The sequence below is a fragment of the Babylonia areolata genome, chromosome 30 (assembly GCF_041734735.1).
Source record: "Babylonia areolata isolate BAREFJ2019XMU chromosome 30, ASM4173473v1, whole genome shotgun sequence".
NCBI classification, from domain to species: Eukaryota; Metazoa; Mollusca; class Gastropoda; order Neogastropoda; family Buccinidae; genus Babylonia; species Babylonia areolata.
Window position 1 is genome coordinate 9,110,368 of NC_134905.1, and position 22,440 is coordinate 9,132,807.

At 45.7% G+C, this 22,440-nt stretch overlaps 1 protein-coding gene across 2 annotated transcripts in view; it reads left to right on the plus strand.

The window, feature by feature from the left end:
* LOC143275598 (tripeptidyl-peptidase 2-like) overlaps positions 1-22,440 on the plus strand; it is an 88,794-nt gene that overhangs the window by 52,342 nt on the left and 14,012 nt on the right. Inside the window, exons 18-27 of one of the 2 annotated variants that reach the window (XM_076579819.1) lie at positions 1,555-1,671; positions 1,893-1,993; positions 2,649-2,748; positions 3,962-4,108; positions 5,020-5,267; positions 12,115-12,193; positions 17,147-17,337; positions 18,641-18,740; positions 19,277-19,407; positions 22,069-22,354. In XM_076579819.1, coding sequence (XP_076435934.1) covers positions 1,555-1,671; positions 1,893-1,993; positions 2,649-2,748; positions 3,962-4,108; positions 5,020-5,267; positions 12,115-12,193; positions 17,147-17,337; positions 18,641-18,740; positions 19,277-19,407; positions 22,069-22,354 — 1,500 coding nt within the window. The remainder of the gene's footprint in view (positions 1-1,554; positions 1,672-1,892; positions 1,994-2,648; positions 2,749-3,961; positions 4,109-5,019; positions 5,268-12,114; positions 12,194-17,146; positions 17,338-18,640; positions 18,741-19,276; positions 19,408-22,068; positions 22,355-22,440) is intronic. The other variant, XM_076579820.1, reaches the window with a different exon arrangement.

The following is a 22,440-nucleotide window of genomic DNA, read 5'->3' on the forward strand; positions in this document are numbered from 1 at the left end:
GGACTGACAGTTGGTGGTGTGGTGTTGATGGGGACTGACAGTTGGTGTGGTGTTGATAGAGACTGACAGTTGGTGGTGTGGTGTTGATGGGGACTGACAGTTGGTGGTGGTGTGCTGTTGATGGGGACTGACAGTTGGTGGTGTGGTGTTGATGGAGACTGACAGTTGGTGGTGGTGTTGTGGGGACTGACAGTTGGTGGTGTGGTGTTGATGGAGACTGACAGTTGGTGGTGGTGTGCTGTTGATGGGGACTGACAGTTGGTGGTGTTGATGGGGACTGACAGTTGGTGGTGGTGTTGTGGGGACTGACAGTTGGTGGTGTTGATGGAGACTGACAGTTGGTGGTGTTGTGGGGACTGACAGTTGGTGGTGTTGATGGAGACTGACAGTTGGTGTTGGTGTTGTGGGGACTGACAGTTGGTGGTGGTGTGCTGTTGATGGGGACTGACAGTTGGTGGTGGTGGTGTTGATGGAGACTGACAGTTGGTGTTGTGGTGTTGATGGGGACTGACAGTTGGTGGTGGTGGTGTTGATGGAGACTGACAGTTGGTGTTGTGCTGTTGATGGGGACTGACAGTTGGTGGTGGTGTTGTGGGGACTGACAGTTGGTGGTGGTGTGCTGTTGATGGGGACTGACAGTTGGTGGTGGTGGTGTTGATGGGGACTGACAGCTGGTGTTGTGGTGTTGATGGGGACTGACAGTTGGTGGTGTGGTGTTGATGGAGACTGACAGTTGGTGGTGGTTTGGTGTTGATGGAGACTGACAGTTGGTGTTGTGGTGTTGATGGGGACTGACAGTTGGTGGTGTGGTGTTGATGGGGACTGACAGTTGGTGTTATAGTGTTGATGGTGACTGACAGTTGGTGTTGTAGTGGTGATGGTGACTGACAGCTGGTGTTGTGGTGTTGATGGGGACTGACATTTGGTGTTGTGGTGTTGATGGTGACTGACAGCTGGTGTTGTGGTGTTGATGGGGACTGACAGTTGGTGTTGTGGTGTTGATGGGGACTGACAGTTGGTGTTGTAGTGTTGATGGGGACTGACAGTTGGTGGTGTAGTGTTGATGGGGACTGACAGTTGGTGGTGTAGTGTTGATGGGGACTGACATTTGGTGGTGTGGTGTTGATGGGGACTGACAGTTGGTGTGGTGTTGATGGGGACTGACAGTTGGTGTGGTGTTGATGGGGACTGACAGTTGGTGTTGTGGTGTTGTGGGGACTGACAGTTGGTGGTGTTGATGGGGACTGACAGTTGGTGGTGGTGTGGTGTTGATGGGGACTGACAGTTGGTGTTGTGGGGACTGACAGTTGGTGGTGTTGATGGGGACTGACAGTTGGTGGTGGTGTGGTGTTGATGGGGACTGACAGTTGGTGTTGTGGTGTTGATGGGGACTGACAGTTGGTGGTGTGCTGTTGATGGGGACTGACAGATGGTGGTGGTGTGGTGTTGATGGGGACTGACAGTTGGTGGTGGTGTGGTGTTGATGGGGACTGACAGTTGTGGTGGTGTGGTGTTGATGGAGACTGACAGTTGGTGGTGGTGTGGTGTTGACAGCCCAGTCGGACGCTGGAGCTGTGTGTGGCCAAGTGGTGGGCCAGCCATGGGGAGACAACCATCACTTACACCCTTACCTTCCAAGGGGCTCAACTCATGCACAGGGCACCAGTCATGGTATGTGTGGGTGGGTGTGCATATGTGTGTGTTTGTGTGTATGTGAAAGCAAGCATGTTTTGTGTGTGTGTGTGTGTGTATATGCATGTGTGCTTGCATGGGTGCGTGAGTGTATGTCATCCTAGGCAGAGCCCTAGACACAATAGCTATAAATTCACTGCCCTGATGTTAGTAAAAGGCTTTGGGACCTTTAACCTTGATAATTTCCATGTTATGTGCAGCAAGCATGTCTGGGAATCAGTCGCTTTGACCTGATCTGCCCACTGAAGGCAGAGGAGGTGTCTCCCAGCATCACCTTCAAACATGTCGTGCAGCCCCTCAGGTTGGTGTGTCCAAGGGGCAAGGGGAGTAGTGCGTGGGTGTGGGTATGTATTTGCGTGTGTGAGTTGTATGGGTGTGTATGTCTGTATGCTTGTGTGCATGTATGTGTGGCAGTGTGGTTATGTACGTTGGAGTAGGTTGTGTGCGTGTTATTTTCTCTGTGTGTTATTTTCTCTGTGTGTGAAGGGTAGGAGGGGGTAATGTGGAGGTCTAGATGGACAAAGGGTGAGTGGTGGTGGTGGTGTGTGTGTGTGTGTTGGTGGAGGGGATAATGAGGTGGAAGTAGAGAAGTGGGCAATTGGTGTGTGTGTGTGTGGGGGGGGGGGGAGTTATTGGATGGAGGGGGCGATATGTTGGTTTATGTTTTGTTGGGTTTTTTGGGGGGGGGTTTTATTCCCCAACCCCTAGAGTTGTTACTTGACTCTGGGGCAGATAGAATAAAGAAAGGGAGAATAAGGCATTAAAATGTTCAATAATATTAAATCTTTCTATGAACAAATTGGTGGTAAATTAAAATACAATAAAGAAATTAGAAGAAGGTAATCAGATATTTTATTAAATGAATAATCGCATAAACAGATTCTTTGATAAAAAAAAAAGAAAAAGAAAAGTGTTCCAGAGTGACCACTAACAACATAGTGACGTGTGATGTGCAGACCGGTCAGCCACAAATTGCAGCCCCTGTCCAGCTCCAGAGACCGACTGCCGGATGGACGTCAGATCTACGCTTTGGAGCTGACCTACAACTTCCACATTGTATGTGAGAGGTCATCCTTTCCTTCCTCTTCTTTTGCTCCTTGCCTCCGTTAGGCTCTGGACTTGTGATCCAGTGATCACCAGTGGTTAGGGTTCCAGGCTGTTTTGGCAAGGTGTGTGTGCTCTTAGAGAAGGCACTTTACTTTGATTTTCCTCACTCCACCCAGGTGTGAATGGGAACCTGACTTTGGTTGGGGAATGATGAAATGATGGAAGGAGAGGATTGGGCCCCGCCTTCCTGTGCCAAGCTCTAAACACAGTGGGTATTAATTCACTGCCCTGATGGCTGTTAAAGGATCTGGGACCTTTTAACCTTTAACCTTTAATTTGCCCTGAGTACTGACTTACCTGTAACACTGAGTCAGTTGGACCAAGTACGGATATTTCCATATTGTAGGGGGCATATTCAGTTTTGTTTACTCAGTCAGTTGTATCATTATCACTCAGCGCTTTTAGCATGTTGGCTTTAGCCTCTGTGTTGTTCCTCTGAATTGAGCATGTTTTTGTTATGTGTGTGTTTTGTGTATGAAGTATGATTTTGGCTGTGCATTCAGCTGTTAAGAAGTTTAGATGATAATCTGCAGAAGTTCAATTTTTGTTGCTTGGATTCTGGTCATGTGCATTAAAAGCAACATTGTTGTAGATGGACTTGCCAAGAATGCCATACACCACAAATTTTCTTGTACCACAACACCAAACACAAGTTTAAACTCAGGTTCAGTCGTATGTGAAACACCTCTGGCAAGAATGATGGAACTGTTGAACACATTCCTCCAGGTCTGTTGGTTGTGTCAAAGCCTGGGTCTCTGCAAATGATTTTCCTGTCCATTCTGCAGAGTTGTCAGTCCATCGTTTTAGCTGTCTGCCCCTCTGTCTCCCTTTCTCAACAGTTCCTTGGAGCGTTGCTTCAGCAAGGCCATTGGATTCGTGATATAAAATTCTTCTTCTGCATTAATGTGCTAACTCCCATTTTAACCTACATATATTTGTTTGGGATTTTATGTGTATGACCATTTTTACCCCACCATTAGACAGGTCAAATAACTTTGCTATTTCTTAATGAGAAATTGCATCAGGTGTGATAACTCAAAAGTAGACAATTTACCCAACACACACACACACACACACACACACACACACACACACACACACACACAAATGAAAATGAGAAAGAATATGAAGTGAATAGATAAATAAATTGAAATGAAAGCAGCGGTTCCAGATGAAGTCCGGGGAGGCGATGTTGGACTGTGGGCTGCTGTCAGACCTGCTGTATGAGAACGAGTATGAGAGTCAGCTGTGGATGCTGTTTGACGCAAACAAGCAACAGCTGTTTGCTGGAGATGCCTACCCTCACCAGGTGAAAACACACAAATATGCGGTTTGATATGGATATATACTTAGTAGCATCTGTCCTCAGTCAGAGACCAAGGTCTAATTGCTTTAAACAGTTATTTGTGCAACACATTAGTACCTGTGCTGTAATGTACAGTACCGTAGTGCACCAGTAAAGCACAGTACTGTACCCATATGTGTCCTGTGTTGTGGGCTTTTTGTGTGTGTGTATGTGAGAGGGAGGATGTGTCAGCGTGTGTGTGTTTGGGTGTGTGTATAGCCTATGTGTGTGTGCATGGGCTTGTGTATATTTGGGCCCCATGTGTGAATGTGTGTGTGTGTGTGTGTATGCAGTCAGACACTCTTGTGTGGTGTATTTGGACACATGCACGCACACGCGCGCACATGTGTGTGGGTGTGGACTTATTTATTATTCAGTAATGTTCCTTTGCAGTGTTTTGTTAACATTATTTGTGAAATGCAAATAACTTTTTTTCTGGAAAAGTTCTTTGCAAAGCTTTGTTATAATAATCATCATTATTATAACTGGTGAAAAAAAAAACTAGTATTAGTAATAGTAGTAGTAGTAGTATTGTTATTGTCATTAGTAGTAGTTGTATTATTATTATTATTACACAGCTGCCCAGTTCCCTCACTTCATAACCCTCTAACACATGCACACATGCTTGCACACACACACACACACACACACACACATTCGCTCACTGTCTCACAAACATGCGCACACGCACACGCACACACACACAGAGGCCACTTTCCATATTTTCTGTTTATTACACCACCACCACCACTGATCCAACCTCCACTTCCAACTTCCATCCCCCTCCTTCATCTAATACCACTCTCAGTGAACAGACATAAACAACAACAGCATGATGACGTTTTCTTTCAACCCACCCCCACCCTTCCCAACAGTACCCGGTCAAGATTGACAAGGGAGACTACACCGTGCTCTTGCAAATCCGGCACGAGAAACGTGAGTCGTTGGAGCGTCTGCGCGACACGGTCATGCTGGTCCACCACAAGTTGCCCACGGCTCTGTCACTGGACATCTACAGCACCTGGGCCAATGCTTTGGCTGCCGGCAAGAAAATGCCCGCCACCCTGACTTTGGAGAAAGGCGGGGTGACGCCCTTGTTTGTGGGGCAGCTGCCTGATGACAAGTGAGTTTGGGTGGAGGGATGGATGGGATGGTGTGTGTGGAGGGGTGGCGGATGGGCGAGGTTGAGTTACAATAATAAGAAAAAAAATTTGTTGCAGAGTGCTGAATGTTAACCCTTTCGCAGCCAGGAAAATAAGATTTAAGAGAAATCTATTTGTCAGGATGTTTTCCACAAAGAACGGATATAAATTTTCAAAAAATTCTGTGCTTATTTGGTATTTGAGAAAGACCCATAAAAGTATATATTTTCTGAAAGGTAAATGAATAAAGAATACAAAACACATAATGTTTTCCCATTTTATATATTTTTAGTGGCATGCTGTTGTTTTGAAATCAGTGTTTTGTTTTTTGTCACATTTTCAACTTGTTCATTACAAACATTGGTCAGGTAATTTGCACTAAAATATTTTCTGGACAAATGGATATCTGCACACACAAAATCATGCTAGAACAACCACAATATTATAAAAAAAAAAAGAAAAGAAAAGAGATAGATACACAATGCATTGTGACTTCTCCAAGTGATAATATGGATGTGAGGCCACGCCCCCTCAGTCTCCACCCCCTCCTCTTCACCCCTCTCACAAGTGGCTGAGTGCCGAGAAAATCGCTCACCCTGTGTCCTGCTAATAATTCAGTTAGTTTCCTGTCATCTGCTAAAGCTGTACAGCTGGCATCACTCACCGATAGTCCTATCTTGACCATTCTCTTGATTGCTCCCTTTATTTTCTATCAAATCGTCCTATAAATGTTCATCACTGTCTTCTCCTTCGAATTTACGCTTCGATTCTTTCTGAGCATCAGCTAAAGAAAGCAATCTTGGTTGATTTAGTTCGCCACGATCGCATGTCTTGAGCACGGCATCAGTCAGACATATTGTTGAGTGAGTGAGGAAAGGAGCCAGGCAAAACGCTCCGACAGTGACCCAACCAAAACGTTCAAATAAAGGACTGCCTCATGATGTAGATGAGGTTTCTAGCTATGAATAGAAGCTAGAAAGATTCCCCAAGCTAAAGCGACCAGCATTTTTGTCAGCGAACTGAATGCAAACCAGGGAAAAGTCAGAATATTTCGATGATGAATTATCTCATCATTGTGGCAGTGAAGCATACATGCTTGCGATGACAAGTTATCTCGTCATATAGGCAGCCTAGGGGTTAAGAGGGCTGTAAGCAACAGTGATAAAACAGAAGCCATGTGTTGCAGGGTGCTGTAAGCAACAGTGATAAAACAGAAGCCATGTGTTGCAGGGTGCTGTAAGCAACAGTGATAAAACAGAAGCCATGTGTTGCAGGGTGCTGAAAGCAACAGTGATAAAACAAGCCATGTGTTGCAGGGTGCTAAAAGCAACAGTGATAAAACAGAAGCCATGTGTTGCAGGGTGCTAAAAGCAACAGTGATAAAACAAGCCATGTGTTGCAGGGTGCTGAAAGCAACAGTGATAAAACAGAAGCCATGTGTTGCAGGGTGCTGAAAGCAACAGTGATAAAACAGAAGCCATGTGTTGCAGGGTGCTGAAAGCAACAGTGATAAAACAGAAGCCATGTGTTGCAGGGTGCTGAAAGCAACAGTGATAAAACAGAAGCCATGTGTTGCAGGGTGCTGAGAGCAACAGTGATAAAACAGAAGCCATGTGTTGCAGGGCTTGACATTAACTTTTTTCCCCACTTGCCCAGTCGGGCAAGTCACTGGAAAATTCACTTGCCCGGACAGAATTTGCACTTGCTCAACTTTCAAAAACTTACATGCATCACCAAATACTCACATGCACGCGCACACACACAAAGAAGTAGTCAAACCCTTTTCTTTCACTGATGTTTGTTTTGTTGGGTTTCACCAAAGATAACTGTTGTTTTGAACAGCCAAAACAAGTTTTATCTCAGACTCACTTGACAAAACACTGCCTTTGGCATGTTTTTGCAGTTGACTGTCAGCCACAGAAATTATTTCTTTTTTTTTAACCTCCACTGGAAACAGCAACATGCAGAGTTAAAAAGAAAAGCCAGCATCTCAAGTTGGTTAATCAAAAAGGAAACAACCATTCAGAAGAATCTTAACTTAAACCAAGTCAACACAGATATGACCTCCACAATCCTACCCCCTTCTCATTCCTTCACCCCCCTCCCCCCTAACTTTCTCTTTGTCCCCTCCTCCAGACACCACCTCCCATATCGCAGACTTGCTTATCCTTAACCCCCTTCTCCTCTTCACTCACTTGTGGATCCACGACACCTTCAGGTCCCTCAGGGCTTCCAGGTACTCCTCCTTCTTGCCCTTCTCCTTCTCCTTGTCCTTCTCCTTGCCCTTCTCCGCCTTCTTACCCCCCTTGCCGTTCTTGGGTGCGTTGGAGCGTTGGGGGATCTCTGTGAGTACGTAGGTGAAGTTGACCAAACTCTGAAAGCAAAACATGAATGAATGACGATGCAGATCACAACAAGGCATTCTCTCCCCAAGGACAGCAATCAGACTTTCACACTGAGAAATCTGAGACTTTAAAAAGAATTTGATATAATAAAAATTACAATGCAATGCACTAGTGCAGTGCAGTACAGTAGATTGCAGCACAACGGTGCAAAGGAATGCAGTGCAATGCAATACTGAACAAAACAACATAACACAGTACTGTATTACACAATATCACGCAGTATGAAACAACACAATACAATTAAACACAACACAACACAATATAATACTGTACAACACAATAAGACACAGTCCATACATGTGCAACAAAAGAGTGGCAAACGCGTCGCACTTTCAGTCTAAGGGTTCTGGGTTTGAATCACAGTCTTGGCACATGATGGATTATGGTTGGAGATTTTTCATGATCTCCCAGTCAACAGTTCAGTTTCAGTTTCAGTATCTCAAGGAGGCGTCACTGCGTTCGGACAAATCCATATACGCTACACCACATCTGCCAAGCAGATGCCTGACCAGCAGCGTAACCCAACGCGCTTAGTCAGGCCTTGAGGAGAAAAAAAAAAGAAAAAAAGGTGAATAAATGATAGATAAGCTTACACAAATAAATAAATAAATAATAAATAATAACTATTAAAAAAATAAATAAATAAGTAAAAAGCGCAAATAGATATAAAACATGAAGATACACATTTACACATTCACATATACGCCCACACATGCATAACAGATATGCACCGAACATGCAGTTTCACAGATATGAAAGCACAGTCAAATACACATAAACGTACATGAGCTCCAACACACACACACACACCACACACATTACCCTGCACCTCCTCTACCCCCCTCCTCCACACACTCATTTCTAGTCTACGTATCACAGCTTCCACGGCACACACACACATACATACACACACACACACACACACACACACACACACAGAGATGAACACTTACTTGTACAAGCGTACACACATATGCCCATACCTCCACACATGTACAAAGATATATATATATATATATACGTTCCAATATCCTGTTGCTCCCACAGTGTAGTCATGCATACACTCACATACCTCATCCTCTACCCCACCTCCCCCCGCACCCCCACCTCCCCCTCACACACACACACACACACACACACACGCACGCACGCACGCACGCACGCACGCACGTGCACAGAACTCTACTGACACTTGTGTACACTTACACTCTCGCGCATGCACAAACGCACTCAAAAATACAGACCCACACAAACACACACATACACACACGCACAGAGGCTGCCACTGATTGGCCGCAAGAGGGATGGGAAAAGATCTCGGATGCCAGAAAGTGGCATCTAGTGTGTTGCTCAGTCTATTGTATTTGGAAAAGCCCACAGAGACTCTGTTCCGTTTTGAAGAAATTTGCGCAATGTTGGTTTGGAAATGATGCCGATATTTGTTTGATTAGCAAAGCATCGTGCTCTACCTTTCATGTTAGACTTACGGCCACTCCCTCTCTCTGCTTTTATTTCTTTGAGGCGATCGATGGTGTGATGGCCTTGTACCTGTTCTTTTTGATATTCTTTGACTTTTCTGAGGATTTCCGATTTTCCTAGATGTAGGCCGCTCGTTGGTGTTGCGTTACCAGCAAGTCTGTCAGCTCGCTCATTTCCCTTAACACCTGCATGTCCCGGGCAGTATGACCATGTGAGTTTTTTAATCTGAAAGTTGCGCATTGCCTTATGCCACTCTGGGCTGCACCGCCTGTAGGCCCTCTCTGTCCTTCGCTAACAATTCAACAACTAAACAGCAATGGGATGACAAGTTTTGAGCCCTCTCAATAATTTACTAATAATTCAAACATTAAACAATAACGCGATAACAAATTATTAATCAACTTCACAGAAAAATCACTTATCTTTGCTTTGACGCTTGTAGGCTGTCTTTCACATACATACTGGCCACAGTGGTTTTAACACTTGGCAGTTTCGGCCCTATACACAATTTCAAATACTGCCCACACACACACCTGTTGTGATGGGTCCGCCAAGCGTTACATAACTACAACGGTCAAACTGCGCGCGCTCCCCCCAGCCGGTGCTGCACCGCCTGTAGGCCCTCTCTGTCCTTCACTAACAATTCAACAACTAAACAGCAATGGGATGACAAGTTTTGAGCCCTCTCAATAATTTACTAATAATTACAGTCAACAGATGTACAGACATGATCGTACTTGAATTCCCTTTGTGTGTACATGCATACAGAACATTAAATACAAACAATAAAAGATCTCACAATCCATGTCAACATTCAAGAACATTGTTTCCCATCATGCATACTCCTGAAATCAAAATATGGTTGCCCACAAAGCAGGGTGAGAGAAAAAAAGGATGTACACGTAAAAGCCCACTTCTATGTGAGACCTGCACATGAACACAGAAGAAAAAGCAGACACAGTCTGTATATCACAATACAACACAACACACCATGACAACACACCACGACATGACACACCACACCATGACATACCATGACACAACACAACACACCGTGACAGCACAACACTGTGACATGACACAACACACCATGACAGCACAACACACCATGATCTGACATACCATGACACGACACACCACATGACACAACACAACCAAAACACAACACGACAAGATAAATAAACATGACACGACACACAAACACCACCACACCAACATGACACAACCCAACACAAGCCAACACAGCACAGCACAGCACCACAGCACAGCACAGACAGCAGCAAGGAATTAGAACCATGACTCACCGCCTTCTTTGCCGGTTCCTCCTTGGCCAAGGACAGGCTCCCTGACAGGTACCAGCCAGCCCCGGAACCCTTCGGCACCCTGCAACACATAACTTCTGTTTTATCACTGTTGCTTTCAGCACCCTGCAACACCCTGCAACACATGGCTTCTGTCTTATTACTGTTGCTTTCATCACCTGAGATGCTAGGGAGAGAGAGCGCACAGAGAAAAGAGAGACTGAATGAGACAGAAAGGCAGGCAGATCACGGTCAAAGAAATGGAGGGGGTGGTGGTGAAGGGATAGCGTGGCAGTGATTTTGACAACCTTGCCAGTGGAGGGGTGAGGTGTAGGTGGAGGAAGAGTGGGGGTGGATGGGGGGAAAGAAGATGGGCACGGCCATCCATGTAGGTTGCCCTCTTGGACTGACTTAGTGACTACAGACCGGCCTGGCAGGCTTTTATGTAACACCAGTGGGCAGGTGCCGCCAGTGAACTTTTCACTTTCCTCCAAAGAACCCTTCGCCACGCAAGCAGCGTCAAAACTCTCCACTTTGTTATTGTGGACCAGAAAACTCTGGTTGGCCAAAATATTTTTTTCTTTCCTCATAAGTCGTACTGAAATCTATTTTCGCGTACTGGTGTATTCTAAGTCAAAATGATGTACAAATTACCCCAAAATGGTACTGGTAAACAGGTCTGTCATAGAAACAAACTCTGTTGTTGTTTTTTGTTTAAAGTGGAACGATATTACAGTACGTTGCGACGTGATTTTTTTTAGTTGTGATGTGACGGGCGGAAGATGAACTACGCCATAAGAAAAATTACCATTGGCTCTCCAAAAATAGCAACCAATGGCAAATCACCTTTTACAGCTGCACGATAGCTCTCTTTTTCCGGTGACCACTTGTCACAGTCAGTCTCAAAACATCGTCTGCTAGAGGAAGAGTGTCAGATGATCGGTGTCGGGAGCGTGATGGATATTTTTTTAAAACAAAACATGCTAGGCTTGGAAAATATAACTTGCCTGGTCGGGCAAGTTCGGTAGGGGGAATACTAGCCCGACACGATGATCTACTTGCCCCGGGAAGTCGGGCAGCCGTTAATGTCGAGCCCTGTGTTGCAGGGTGCTGTAAGCAACAGTGATAAAACAGAAGCCATGTGTTGCAGGGTGCTGAAAGCAACAGTGATAAAACAGAAGCCATATGTTGCAGGGTGCTGAAAGCAACAGTGATAACACAGAAACCATGTGTTGCAGGTGCTGAAAGCAACAGTGATAAAACAGAAGCCATGTGTTGCAGGGTGCTGAAAGCAACAGTGATAAAACAGATGCCATGTGTTGCAGGGTGCTGAAAGCAACAGTGATAAAACAGAAGCCATGTGTTGCAGGGTGCTGAAAGCAACAGTGATAAAACAGAAGCCATGTGTTGCAGGGTGCTGAAAGCAGTAGTGATAAAACAGAAGCCATGTGTTGCAGGGTGCTGAAAGCAACAGTGATAAAACAGAAGCCATGTGTTGCAGGGTGCTGAAAGCAACAGTGATAAAACAGAAGCCATGTGTTGCAGGGTGCTGAAAGCAACAGTGATAACACAGAAACCATGTGTTGCAGGGTGTTGCAGGGTGCTGAAAGCAACAGTGATAAAACAGAAGTTATGTGTTGCAGGGTGCCGAAGGGTTCCGGGGCTGGCTGGTACCTGTCAGGGAGCCTGTCCTTGGCCAAGGAGGAACCGGCAAAGAAGGCGGTGAGTCATGGTTCTAATTCCTTGCTGCTGTCTGTGCTGTGCTGTGGTGCTGTGCTGTGCTGTGTTGGCTTGTGTTGGGTTGTGTCATGTTGGTGTGGTGGTGTTTGTGTGTCGTGTCATGTTTATTTATCTTGTGTCGTGTTGTGTTTTGGTTGTGTTGTGTCATGTGGTGTGTCGTGTCATGGTATGTCAGATCATGGTGTGTTTTGCTGTCATGGTGTGCTGTGTTGTGTCATGTCACAGTGTTGTGCTGTCACGGTGTGTTGTGTTGTGTCATGGTATGTCATGGTGTCCTCCCGAAACCTGGAGGGGGTCAAGCTGGTGTTCCCGTGACCCCCTTCCGGGGGGTCACTACCTTGTCGTGGTCGGGAGGCTTAGTGGCCAGTGATCGAGCGAGCTATGTCGGCAGGGGCATCAGTGCTTCTGAGGGTTTACTGCTCTAGTCCCAGGTCTTAATTGACAGCCTACATAGCTGAATAAGTGGTGGTTTTTGTACTAACGCCCCTGATAGGGCTTCCCATGCCGAACAGGTCGTGAGTGAGGCCCAAACTAAACGTGACCCACTGTCCCTTTCGCTATTCTCTATTCTTCTTTTTACCGCCTCTTTTCTGTCCTCAGCTCCCCATCAAGCCTTCTTTTCCACATTCTTTTTTCTCTGCGGCCTTCTTCAGGCCCGCTGTGTTTGCCGTGCGGCGCGACCTGTGAAGGAGGGGAATGAGATCCTGGGGATTGAGAGAGCACGCTGCTCTCAACACATCCCTTTGGCTCGGACCTCTCCCAAGACAGGCAGCACACATTGGCCCGTGTGTGTCAATCGGCTACCCCTTCGTGGGGCTGGGTCAAGACTGGCAGTTTGGAGGCTAACGAGGATAACCCCTGTAGTGCTCGGTTCTCTGTCCCCAGGAGCTGGGCATGATCGGGGGGGAACACGTTGGAGCTAAACTGTTAGTCGTATATCCCTCCCGAAACCTGGAAGGGGTCAAGCTGGTGTTCCCTTGACCCTGGCCCCTAAGTTGGACTCCATGGTGGGTGGGTAAGGGAGGGATGAATGTACAATTATAAAAACCATGGCTTCCAACCAAATACACCCCCCTAAACTTGGGAAAAGGAGGAGACCCGGAACTGACGATTCTGACTCCGATTCAGAGGTTGGCGAGACCTCTGGATTTTGGCCGTCGTGGCTTGTGATGGAGGGCACTGATGATGACAAGCCCTTGTCGGCTCTCAGCCCCTTCGTTATCCAGAAGGGCTTCCAGTGTCTGGCGGGATCACTGAAATCTATCAAGAGGCTGAGGAGCGGAGCATTTCTGGTGGAGACAGCGTCATAAAGGCAGACACAGCTTCTGCTTAAAGCAACCACTTTTGTAGATAGGGCGGTGAAGGTTTCCCCTCACAAAGGACTGAACTGTTCGAAGGGGGTTATCAGATGCCTGGAGTTGAGAGGAGTATCTGAAGCAGAGATTAAGAGTGAGCTGTCCTCTCAGGGAGTGACCGACGTTTACAGGGTGACAGTAAGGAAGGGGTCGGACAGAGTCCGGACCAACACATTTTTCCTCACCTTCTGCTGCCCGAATGTCCCCAAGGACATACGAGTCGGATACCTGCAGGTGAACGTAAGTCTGTACGTGCCGTCCCCTCTACGGTGTTTCAAGTGCCAGAAATTCGGACACGTGCGGGACCGCTGCAAGGAGGAAGAGGTGTGTGGCACCTGTTCAAAGGCGGCGCACCAGGGTGAATGTGTCATTCCAGCCCGTTGTGCGAACTGCGGAGGCGGCCACCCGTCCTCATCAAAAGACTGCCCCACCTGGAAAAAAGAAAAAGAAATCCAGAAGGTGAAGACGGAGAAGAAAATTTCTTTCTTTGAGGCACGTAAACAAGTGGAGGCCGCATTGCCTAAGGCGTCTTATGCTTCTGTCGTCAGAACCAGGAAGGTAGATGTTGCGATCCAGATGACGTCCACAGGGATGCAGACAGACGACTTACCCACATCGGTAGAACCGTTGGCCTTGGGTGGAGGCGTTGTGTCCACCCCTTCCCATCCTGTACGGCGGTCCTCAGGGGCTGCTGGGCGGGAGCGGAAAGCCTCGGGCGGAGGCACGATACCACCTGGAAATTTGGAATCCTCTCGGACCTGCACAAGCTCGGCTTCCGAGGACACCTGCCCCAGTTCATCCACAATTTTTTGCAAGACAGACAATTCCAGGTGAGGGTCGGCACCACCCTGTCTGACATTCACGAGCAGGAGCTGGGTGTTCCGCAAGGGAGCATTCTGTCACCGGCTCTCTTCAGCATCAAAATTAATGACATCAGTCGGTTCAGAAGGGATCGGACAGCTCGCTGTTTGTGGACGATTTCGCCTTATATGCAACTGGCAGCACGTATGCCAGCATCCAGCAATGGCTTCAGCTCTACGTCGACAAAATCCAGTGTTGGGCAGAGGAGAATGGTTTCACCTTTTCGTCCTCCAAAACTGAGTGTATTCATTTTCACAACTTTCGCCAGTTCTATCCGGACCCTGAAATCCGTCTGGGAAAATCCACCATCCCAGCGGTCAAGGAAGCCAAATTTCTAGGGGTTGTTTTTGATCAGAAGCTGAACTTCCTCAGCCATATCAAACAGCTGAAAATGTCTTGTCAAAAAGCCCTGAACATCATCCGAGTTGTGGCACACACGGACTGGGGTGCTGATAGGAGAACTCTCTTGCACCTCTACAGAGCCCTGGTCCGGTCCAAACTGGTTTACGGAAGTGTAGTATACGGCTCGGCCAGACTGTCTTACATGAAACTGTTGGACCCTATACACCACCAAGGGCTCCGTCTCAGTTTAGGTGCATTCCGCACCACCCCTGTGCACAGCCTGTATGCAGAGGCGGGGGAACCGCCTCTCTTCAACCGCAGACTGAAGCTGACCCTCAATTATTACTTGAAACTGTTTTCTGAACCTACAAACCCTGCTTACGACGCCTTATTCAACAACCCTTTCGACAAGAAATTTAAAGACAACCCAAACTGCATCCCTCCTCTTGGACTCCGCATTCAGCCGCACATAGAAAATGCCGATCTGGGTGTCGGTGGCATCTCAGATTTCTCCAAGTTCCCCGACAGCCCTCCGTGGACCTTTAGAAACCTGAGGTCCGATTCGATCTGGCCTTGTACGGTAAAGACTCCACCAGTTCTCTGGCCTACAGAACCTACTTTTCAGAACTCTGCCACAAATTTCCCACTTTTCAAAGAATCTTCACTGACGGTTCCAAGTCAGAGGACGGAGTCGCTGCATCTGCGTTCTGTCCCACCTTTCCTGACCGGCCCTCAACGGAACACATCCTGTCTGACAGCTCAGTGTACTCTGCGGAACTGGTTCTGGTGGTAAAAATGGTTCTCTCTTCGAAACAAAAGAGATTCATGATCTTTTCCGACTCCTTGTCAGCCCAGGAGGCGATCGCCTGCAGGAATATCACTCATCTCAAACTGCTGGAATTTTATGAATCTTTTACTCTCGCAACGAAGAAAGGATACGAGGTTGTGTTGGCCAGGGTTCCCGGACATGTTGGCATTCGTGGTAACGAAAGGGCAGACCTGCTGGCCAAGAACGCTGTAAAGAAAGAATTATCGAGATCCTTTGTACGATACACAGACATGAAGCAGAAGGTGAACACTTATGTTAAGGATCTTTGGCAAGGGGAGTGGAACACCCAGACGGACAACAAGCTCTTCCAGATCCGTCCAGACCTAAAAGAGACCCTCCCTTCAGGGGTGAAGAACAGAAAGGAGGAGTTTGTGCTGTGCAGACTGCATGTGGGGCACACTTTTTTTTACTCATTCTTACTTGTTGAAGGGGGAAGAGGCCCCTCGATGTATTCCCTGTGATGAGCCTCTCACCGTGAAACACGTTCTCCTTGACTGTTGGGATCTGCATGACGTTAGACACAGATATTACACGGCGGTTTCTTTGAAGACTTTGTTTCGTGATGTCCCTACGTGGGCGCTGATGGACTTCTTGAAAGAAGTGAACATTTTTAATCAGATTTGAAGGTTTTAAACTATGGAATTTTTTTTAAAACTTTGAGTGGAAAGTTTGAAGCGGTGACTCGTTTTAATTGGTTTTTTTACCCTTGTAGTAGTTATTAACGTGGCGATAGCCTTGAGATGGCCTTAGTGGTCGGCGAGGCTCTACGCACCATAATTTCATTTCATTTCATGTCATGGTGTGGTGTGTCATGTCGTGGTGTGTTGTCATGGTGTGTTGTGTTGTATTGTGATATACAGTCAGTGTCTGCTTTTTCTTCTGTGTTCATGTGCAGGTCTCACATAGAAGTGGGCTTTTACGTGTACATCCTTTTTTTCTCTCACCCTGCTTTGTGGGCAACCATATTTTGATTTCAGGAGTACGCATGATGGGAAACAATGTTCTTGAATGTTGACATGGATTGTGAGATCTTTTATTGTTTGTATTTAATGTTCTGTATGCATGTACACACAAAGGGAATTCAAGTACGATCATGTCTGTACATCTGTTGACTGGGAGATCACGAAAAATCTCCAACCATAATCCATCATGTGCCAAGACTGTGATTCAAACCAGAACCCTTAGACTGAAAGTGCGACGCGTTTGCCACTCTTTTGTTGCACATGTATGGACTGTGTCTTATTGTGTTGTACAGTATTATATTGTGTTGTGTTTAATTGTATTGTGTTGTTTCATACTGCGTGATATTGTGTAATACAGTACTGTGTTATGTTGTTTTGTTCAGTATTGCATTGCACTGCATTCCTTTGCACCGTTGTGCTGCAATCTACTGTACTGCACTGCACTAGTGCATTGCATTGTAATTTTTATTATATCAAATTCTTTTTAAAGTCTCAGATTTCTCAGTGTGAAAGTCTGATTGCTGTCCTTGGGGAGAGAATGCCTTGTTGTGATCTGCATCGTCATTCATTCATGTTTTGCTTTCAGAGTTCGGTCAACTTCACCTACGTACTCACAGAGATCCCCCAACGCTCCAACGCACCCAAGAACGGCAAGGGGGGTAAGAAGGAGGAGAAGGGCAAGGAGAAGGGCAAGGAGAAGGACAAGGAGAAGGAGAAGGGCAAGGAGGAGGAGTACCTGGAAGCCCTGAGGGACCTGAAGGTGTCGTGGATCCACAAGTGAGTGGAGCCTGGTTTTATGTTCAAAGCTGTGTCATGGATCTACAAGTGAGTGGAGCCTGGTTTTATGTTCAAAGCTGTGTCATGGATCCACAAGTGAGTAGATTCTGGTTTTTCTGTTCATAGCTGAAAAGTTAGGTTGAAGATAGGGAAACTTTGAAAGATATGTATGAGAGTCAGTTGTGTTGGACTATGACTGTTAGAACAGCAGAGGTGGCAGCTGCTGTCCTGACTATCTGGGCTAGAATCTGATTATAGTTGAGAGTGTTTTGCCCAAGTTACACCCCCACTCTCTCTATGGACAGTCAGCATTGGGATGGTTCCCAAAGTCCAACAAGCCCCTAAGGCTGCTGTACTAAACCAGTACAGTCCTGCCTCCTAGTTTGAGAGTCACAGTCCATCACAGAAGATTAAGCTGCAAGTGATTTTCCATTGCAGTGGAGAAACCATTGATCTTACAACTTTTGCTTTGCTGTTGGCCCAACTGTAAACATATGTAGCCGATTAGTAGATCTATATTATTGATTGTAAAACAGTGAAATGTTAATTGATGTCAGCTGTTTTATTAAGAAAAATTGCTCCATTTCCAGCCCTAACTTTGAAAAAACACTTGGTTCTGATGGTTAGCAAAAAATATAAAGATTGTTTTTTGTACGTACAGGTAACCCCCACCCCATCTCTCCATGACATCGAATCCCCTCATCCCTTTCCACACTGGCATTTTCAGGTTTTGTTGTTGAGCAGGAACCACACATGAGCCATGAAGGTTTTGTAGTGTTTTATGTTCTTTACATTGAAGGCTGCATTTTCTCGTTAATGTCTTTACCATTGTAAGAGTTCCAGTCTTCATTCTACGCACCACAACACTGTCACAGATTGACAACTTATGACACATTTTGTATTGGCAGTGCAACACATGTTTTTTCATGGGTGTATTGTGTCATGATGAAAGGTTATTGCAAGGTATTTTTGACACCAGTGAACAAGTGCTCCAAACCATGAAGCAGCACATTGGACCCACGTGAAAATTTTCTGTTGTCAGCTAAGAAAAGAAAGAAAATGACATTGGTATGGCCACACAACAAGATCCAGTGGCCTTGCTAAAAAGTCCTCAAAGGAACTGTTGAGGGAGGGGAAAGTAGTTGATGGAAAAAGTGATGGACCGACAACAGTGCAGAATGAAGGAAAACCATGTGTGTGTGTGTGTGTTTGTGGTGCATGTGTCTGTCTCTGTGTGTGGTGTGTGTCTGTGTCTATATATATATATATGTGTGTGTGTGTATGTATATGTGTGTTGACACAGATTACCACTGGACAGCTCAGTGTATACAGACGTGGCCCAGGAATACACCAACCATGTGCCTGTGCTTCTGTCTCGACTCCAAACCTTGGATAATCCTGAGGTGTGTACATTATGCACAAAAAAGAACCCACAGCAACAAGCAAGTTGTCCCTGGCATAACGTTAAAGCAAAATCCACTCTTTAAATACATGTGTATGTGTATGCCTGACTGAATGACACAGGAATTGAATGATGAGCACTTAAAGGCAGCCCTCAGTTGACTCTGTCCGGGTAGGTAGCCTGGTGCGCAAATGACTGTCAAACGCTAAGAGCTTGGTCTCTGACTGAGGATTGGCGCTATGTAAGTATCCATTTGAATCAGTCGGTCAGTGTGTGGGTGAGTTGGTGAATTTTTTTAAGGATAAAATGGATTGGAGTTGTGTGTGGGAGATTGAGAGAGAGAGTGTGTTTATCTGTGTTTATGTATTTTTTGTGTTTAAATGTGTGTACATGGTGTGTGTGCCTGTGCTTACATGCACATCTGTGTATGTGTTATAAATCTGTGTTACGCTGCAGTACATTTGTAATTATTTTCATTTATAGAGACGTTGATCAAGAAATTTCTCCAGCCAGCAAACATGTTGTTACTGATTTCAGGGACGAAAGAAGTATCTGAATGAAATCCTTTCTCTGGCAAAAGAGGTAATTTCACTGATTGACGCTAACGAACTGCTGATCTATTTCGGCATCAAGTCCGATCAGCGAGCTGAAGCCTCCACAATAAAGAGGTAACATTGTATGTTATTTGTATCTGTATTTCTCTTTTTGTCACAACAGATTTCTCTGAAAGATATAAACAGGCATGCTGTGTATGTAAACATTGTATGTGTTCTGATGCAATTGAGAATCTGAATATTCCTTAAAAAAAATTATGATTATCTCTTAACCAGTACAGTGCCTAAAAGACATCAGCCGATGTCATACAAAAAATGTTGCCATAGTGCCTATAAGGATACCTCACGTCAAAAATAAGACCTATGGACACAGATCGTTTTCTTTTCAATCGCCAAAGACGTGGAACAAGCTCCCTGATAACCTCCATCATTCTGATTCCCTCGCATCTTTTAAATCTCATCTCAAAACTCACCTTTTCCCTCAGCAATAAGTTCATTTGTGGCAGGTCCACTTCCTTTGCGTTAGCTGTGCTTGACTATGTGTGTATACATATGTATGTGTACATAACTACATGCATGTATATGAATGTGTATTGTGTGTGCGTGTGTTTATGTAAGTTTGTGCCTGCCTATGTGTGCGTATGTGTTAGGGTAGCTGTTAGATACACATGTATGTTAAAATGTATGTATGCAGTGTGTGTGTGTGTGTGTGTGTGTGTGCGTGTGTGTGTGTGTGTAGTCACATTTTGGTGTGTGTATGTAACATAGATGTAATGTTTTATGTTAACAAAAGCGTTTTTGTAAAGCACCTAGAGCAGATTTCTGGATAGTGTGCTATATAAGTATCCATTATTATTATTATTATTATTATGGATGTCATTATGTAGAGGTGGAAATAGACTTTTTTGTTGCACAAAAAATATCTTGACTTTACATGCCTGAACAGTTATCTGCAATCAGCCTAATTGGGAAAAAAAGCCCAGAAGCAGAATCTACACTCATTTTCCTACACACTTTCGGTTTACTTTCTTTCTGTATCGCCCATAGCTTTTGTGATTTATTACCCCCAAATCCTAAAAAATCCCTGGCAAGGGGAGAGCACTTTAGAATTTTTTTTTTACAAAATTCTCTGGCACTCAGCTGGTTAAAAAGAGTTCACAAGTGTTGGCATTTCTAAACTTGCACCATCAGTATCATCACCATCATCTGATTGTATTACTCTTTCATAATCGTCACCTATATTACTCTGTCATGATCATCATCATCGTCTTATCATCATTGTTGTCTTATGCTTTTAAATCTTCATTTTAAAATGTAGATTTTTATTTTATTGTGACGTGAGTGACCGGTGCTAACAGTTGGAAGTGAATTTTCAGTTATTGTCACATATGGTTTTTGTTTATTGTCAGGAATATTTTTAAGTATTGTGATAGGTTTTTTAAGTATTTAAGTATTGTGATATGATACTTCATTATTTAGGCTTTTTCATGTGATATGTATTATGAGTGTGATGATTGTGGGTATGTGTGTGTGTGCACAAATTTGTGTTTGGTGTCATATACTGTACCATGTCAAACTGATGCAAACTAGGCCTATCGGCTTGCTCTGTTTGGCCAAATTTTGCGTGGCTAACAGTGAAAAGACAGCCCATCCTGCCCAGTCCACTCTTAGCCAATCAAACGCCTCTAAAAGCTATAAGCGCTGAATCATTCCCTTTGGCCAAGGCTCTCCACACCATCTTGTCAGGTTTACGCTCTGTCTCGTCTTACGCTTTTTTTGGCTATTAGGCGTATTCATATGGCCTGATTTTGCTGCATGCGGCTTGTGTTTATTGTATTTCTTAATCTGTGTACTCGATTCGACTCGGCCCCCTCAAATCGTTCGTTTTTCTCTACCTCTAAGTCGATCCTGTCTTTCCTTTCTCTGTTGGGGATCGGATTTTCGCTGGGTGCCTAAGCGCGGGTACCATGCCTCGTATGCCATCCCACGATGGCAGGAATCATGATGCTGGGATCAAGACCTGGCAAGAGACTCTCCCATGATTCCTCATGATTCTTCCCGATAGGGACCGCGGAGGCGACACTTGTACCAGTAAAACAGTCATGAAGGGGACCAAGCGTCACCTCCCGAGGTGTCCCAGCGCAAGGCAGGGAGAAGGGGGAGTGGCAAGTCCTCTCTTGGCAGTGGGGACTCACGGCTAGGCGTGAACTCCAAGGGGAGGCCACACCCAGCCGTTACCCAGGTCCCCACTTGGAGACGGCCCTCCTCCCTCCTCTGCCGACCCCCATCCCCCACCTCCTTCTGGGGGGGAGAAAATTTTGGTTCCAGGGGGGGACCTCTAATTTGCCCACCCCAGGCCAAGCCACCCCAGTCTCCCCACGGGAGGGGATTCGGGGCGCGTGGCCACCTGCTCTGCAGGTCTTCCCGCTATCCGGCTGGTCTCCCCTGCTGGGGGAGGCCCGCGCGTGTCAGGCAGTTCCGGGCAGTCAGCCCGCTCGTCTTCAAACCAATAGGCCAAGTTTGCATTAGTTTGACATGGTAAGTATATGCATCACCAAATATGGAGTATAATATAAACTCCTCCTCTTGAGTGTTTGGTTGGCTGACTGTAAAGGGCAATGCATGTAAGTTTTTCATTGTGTTTTTCATTGTGTTTATATGCATGTTTTAAACGTCGGTATTTACATTGTACAGCACAATTGAGCATGTTCTACATTGAAAGGCAGTTTATAAATCAAATTGTTATTATTATTATCATCATCATCATGTGCACAGTGAGATGGAGAAGAAGAAGGGGTGGCTGGTGTCAGCACTGGTCTACCAAGGACTGGCCCAGGCAGTGGCTCTCTCCGGCGAGGATCCCCCCTTCGCCCTCACCTCTCCCAATGGGGGCAGGGACCCCACTGTGGGTGGTGGGGAGGGGGAGAACCTCAACAGTTCCTCCTCCTCCTCCTCCCTCCCTACACCCTCCCAACCACCTCCGTGTCCAAACGTCAGCATGCAAGACCTGGACAACACCTTCACTGAGATCCAGAAGTTTGCTGACCTCACAGACCCTAAGGTGAGTTGAGTGGTTTTGTGTGTGTGTGTGTGTGTGTGTGTGTGTTGTTTTTTGTATTTCTTCTTCTGCATTCTGCAACTCCCTTA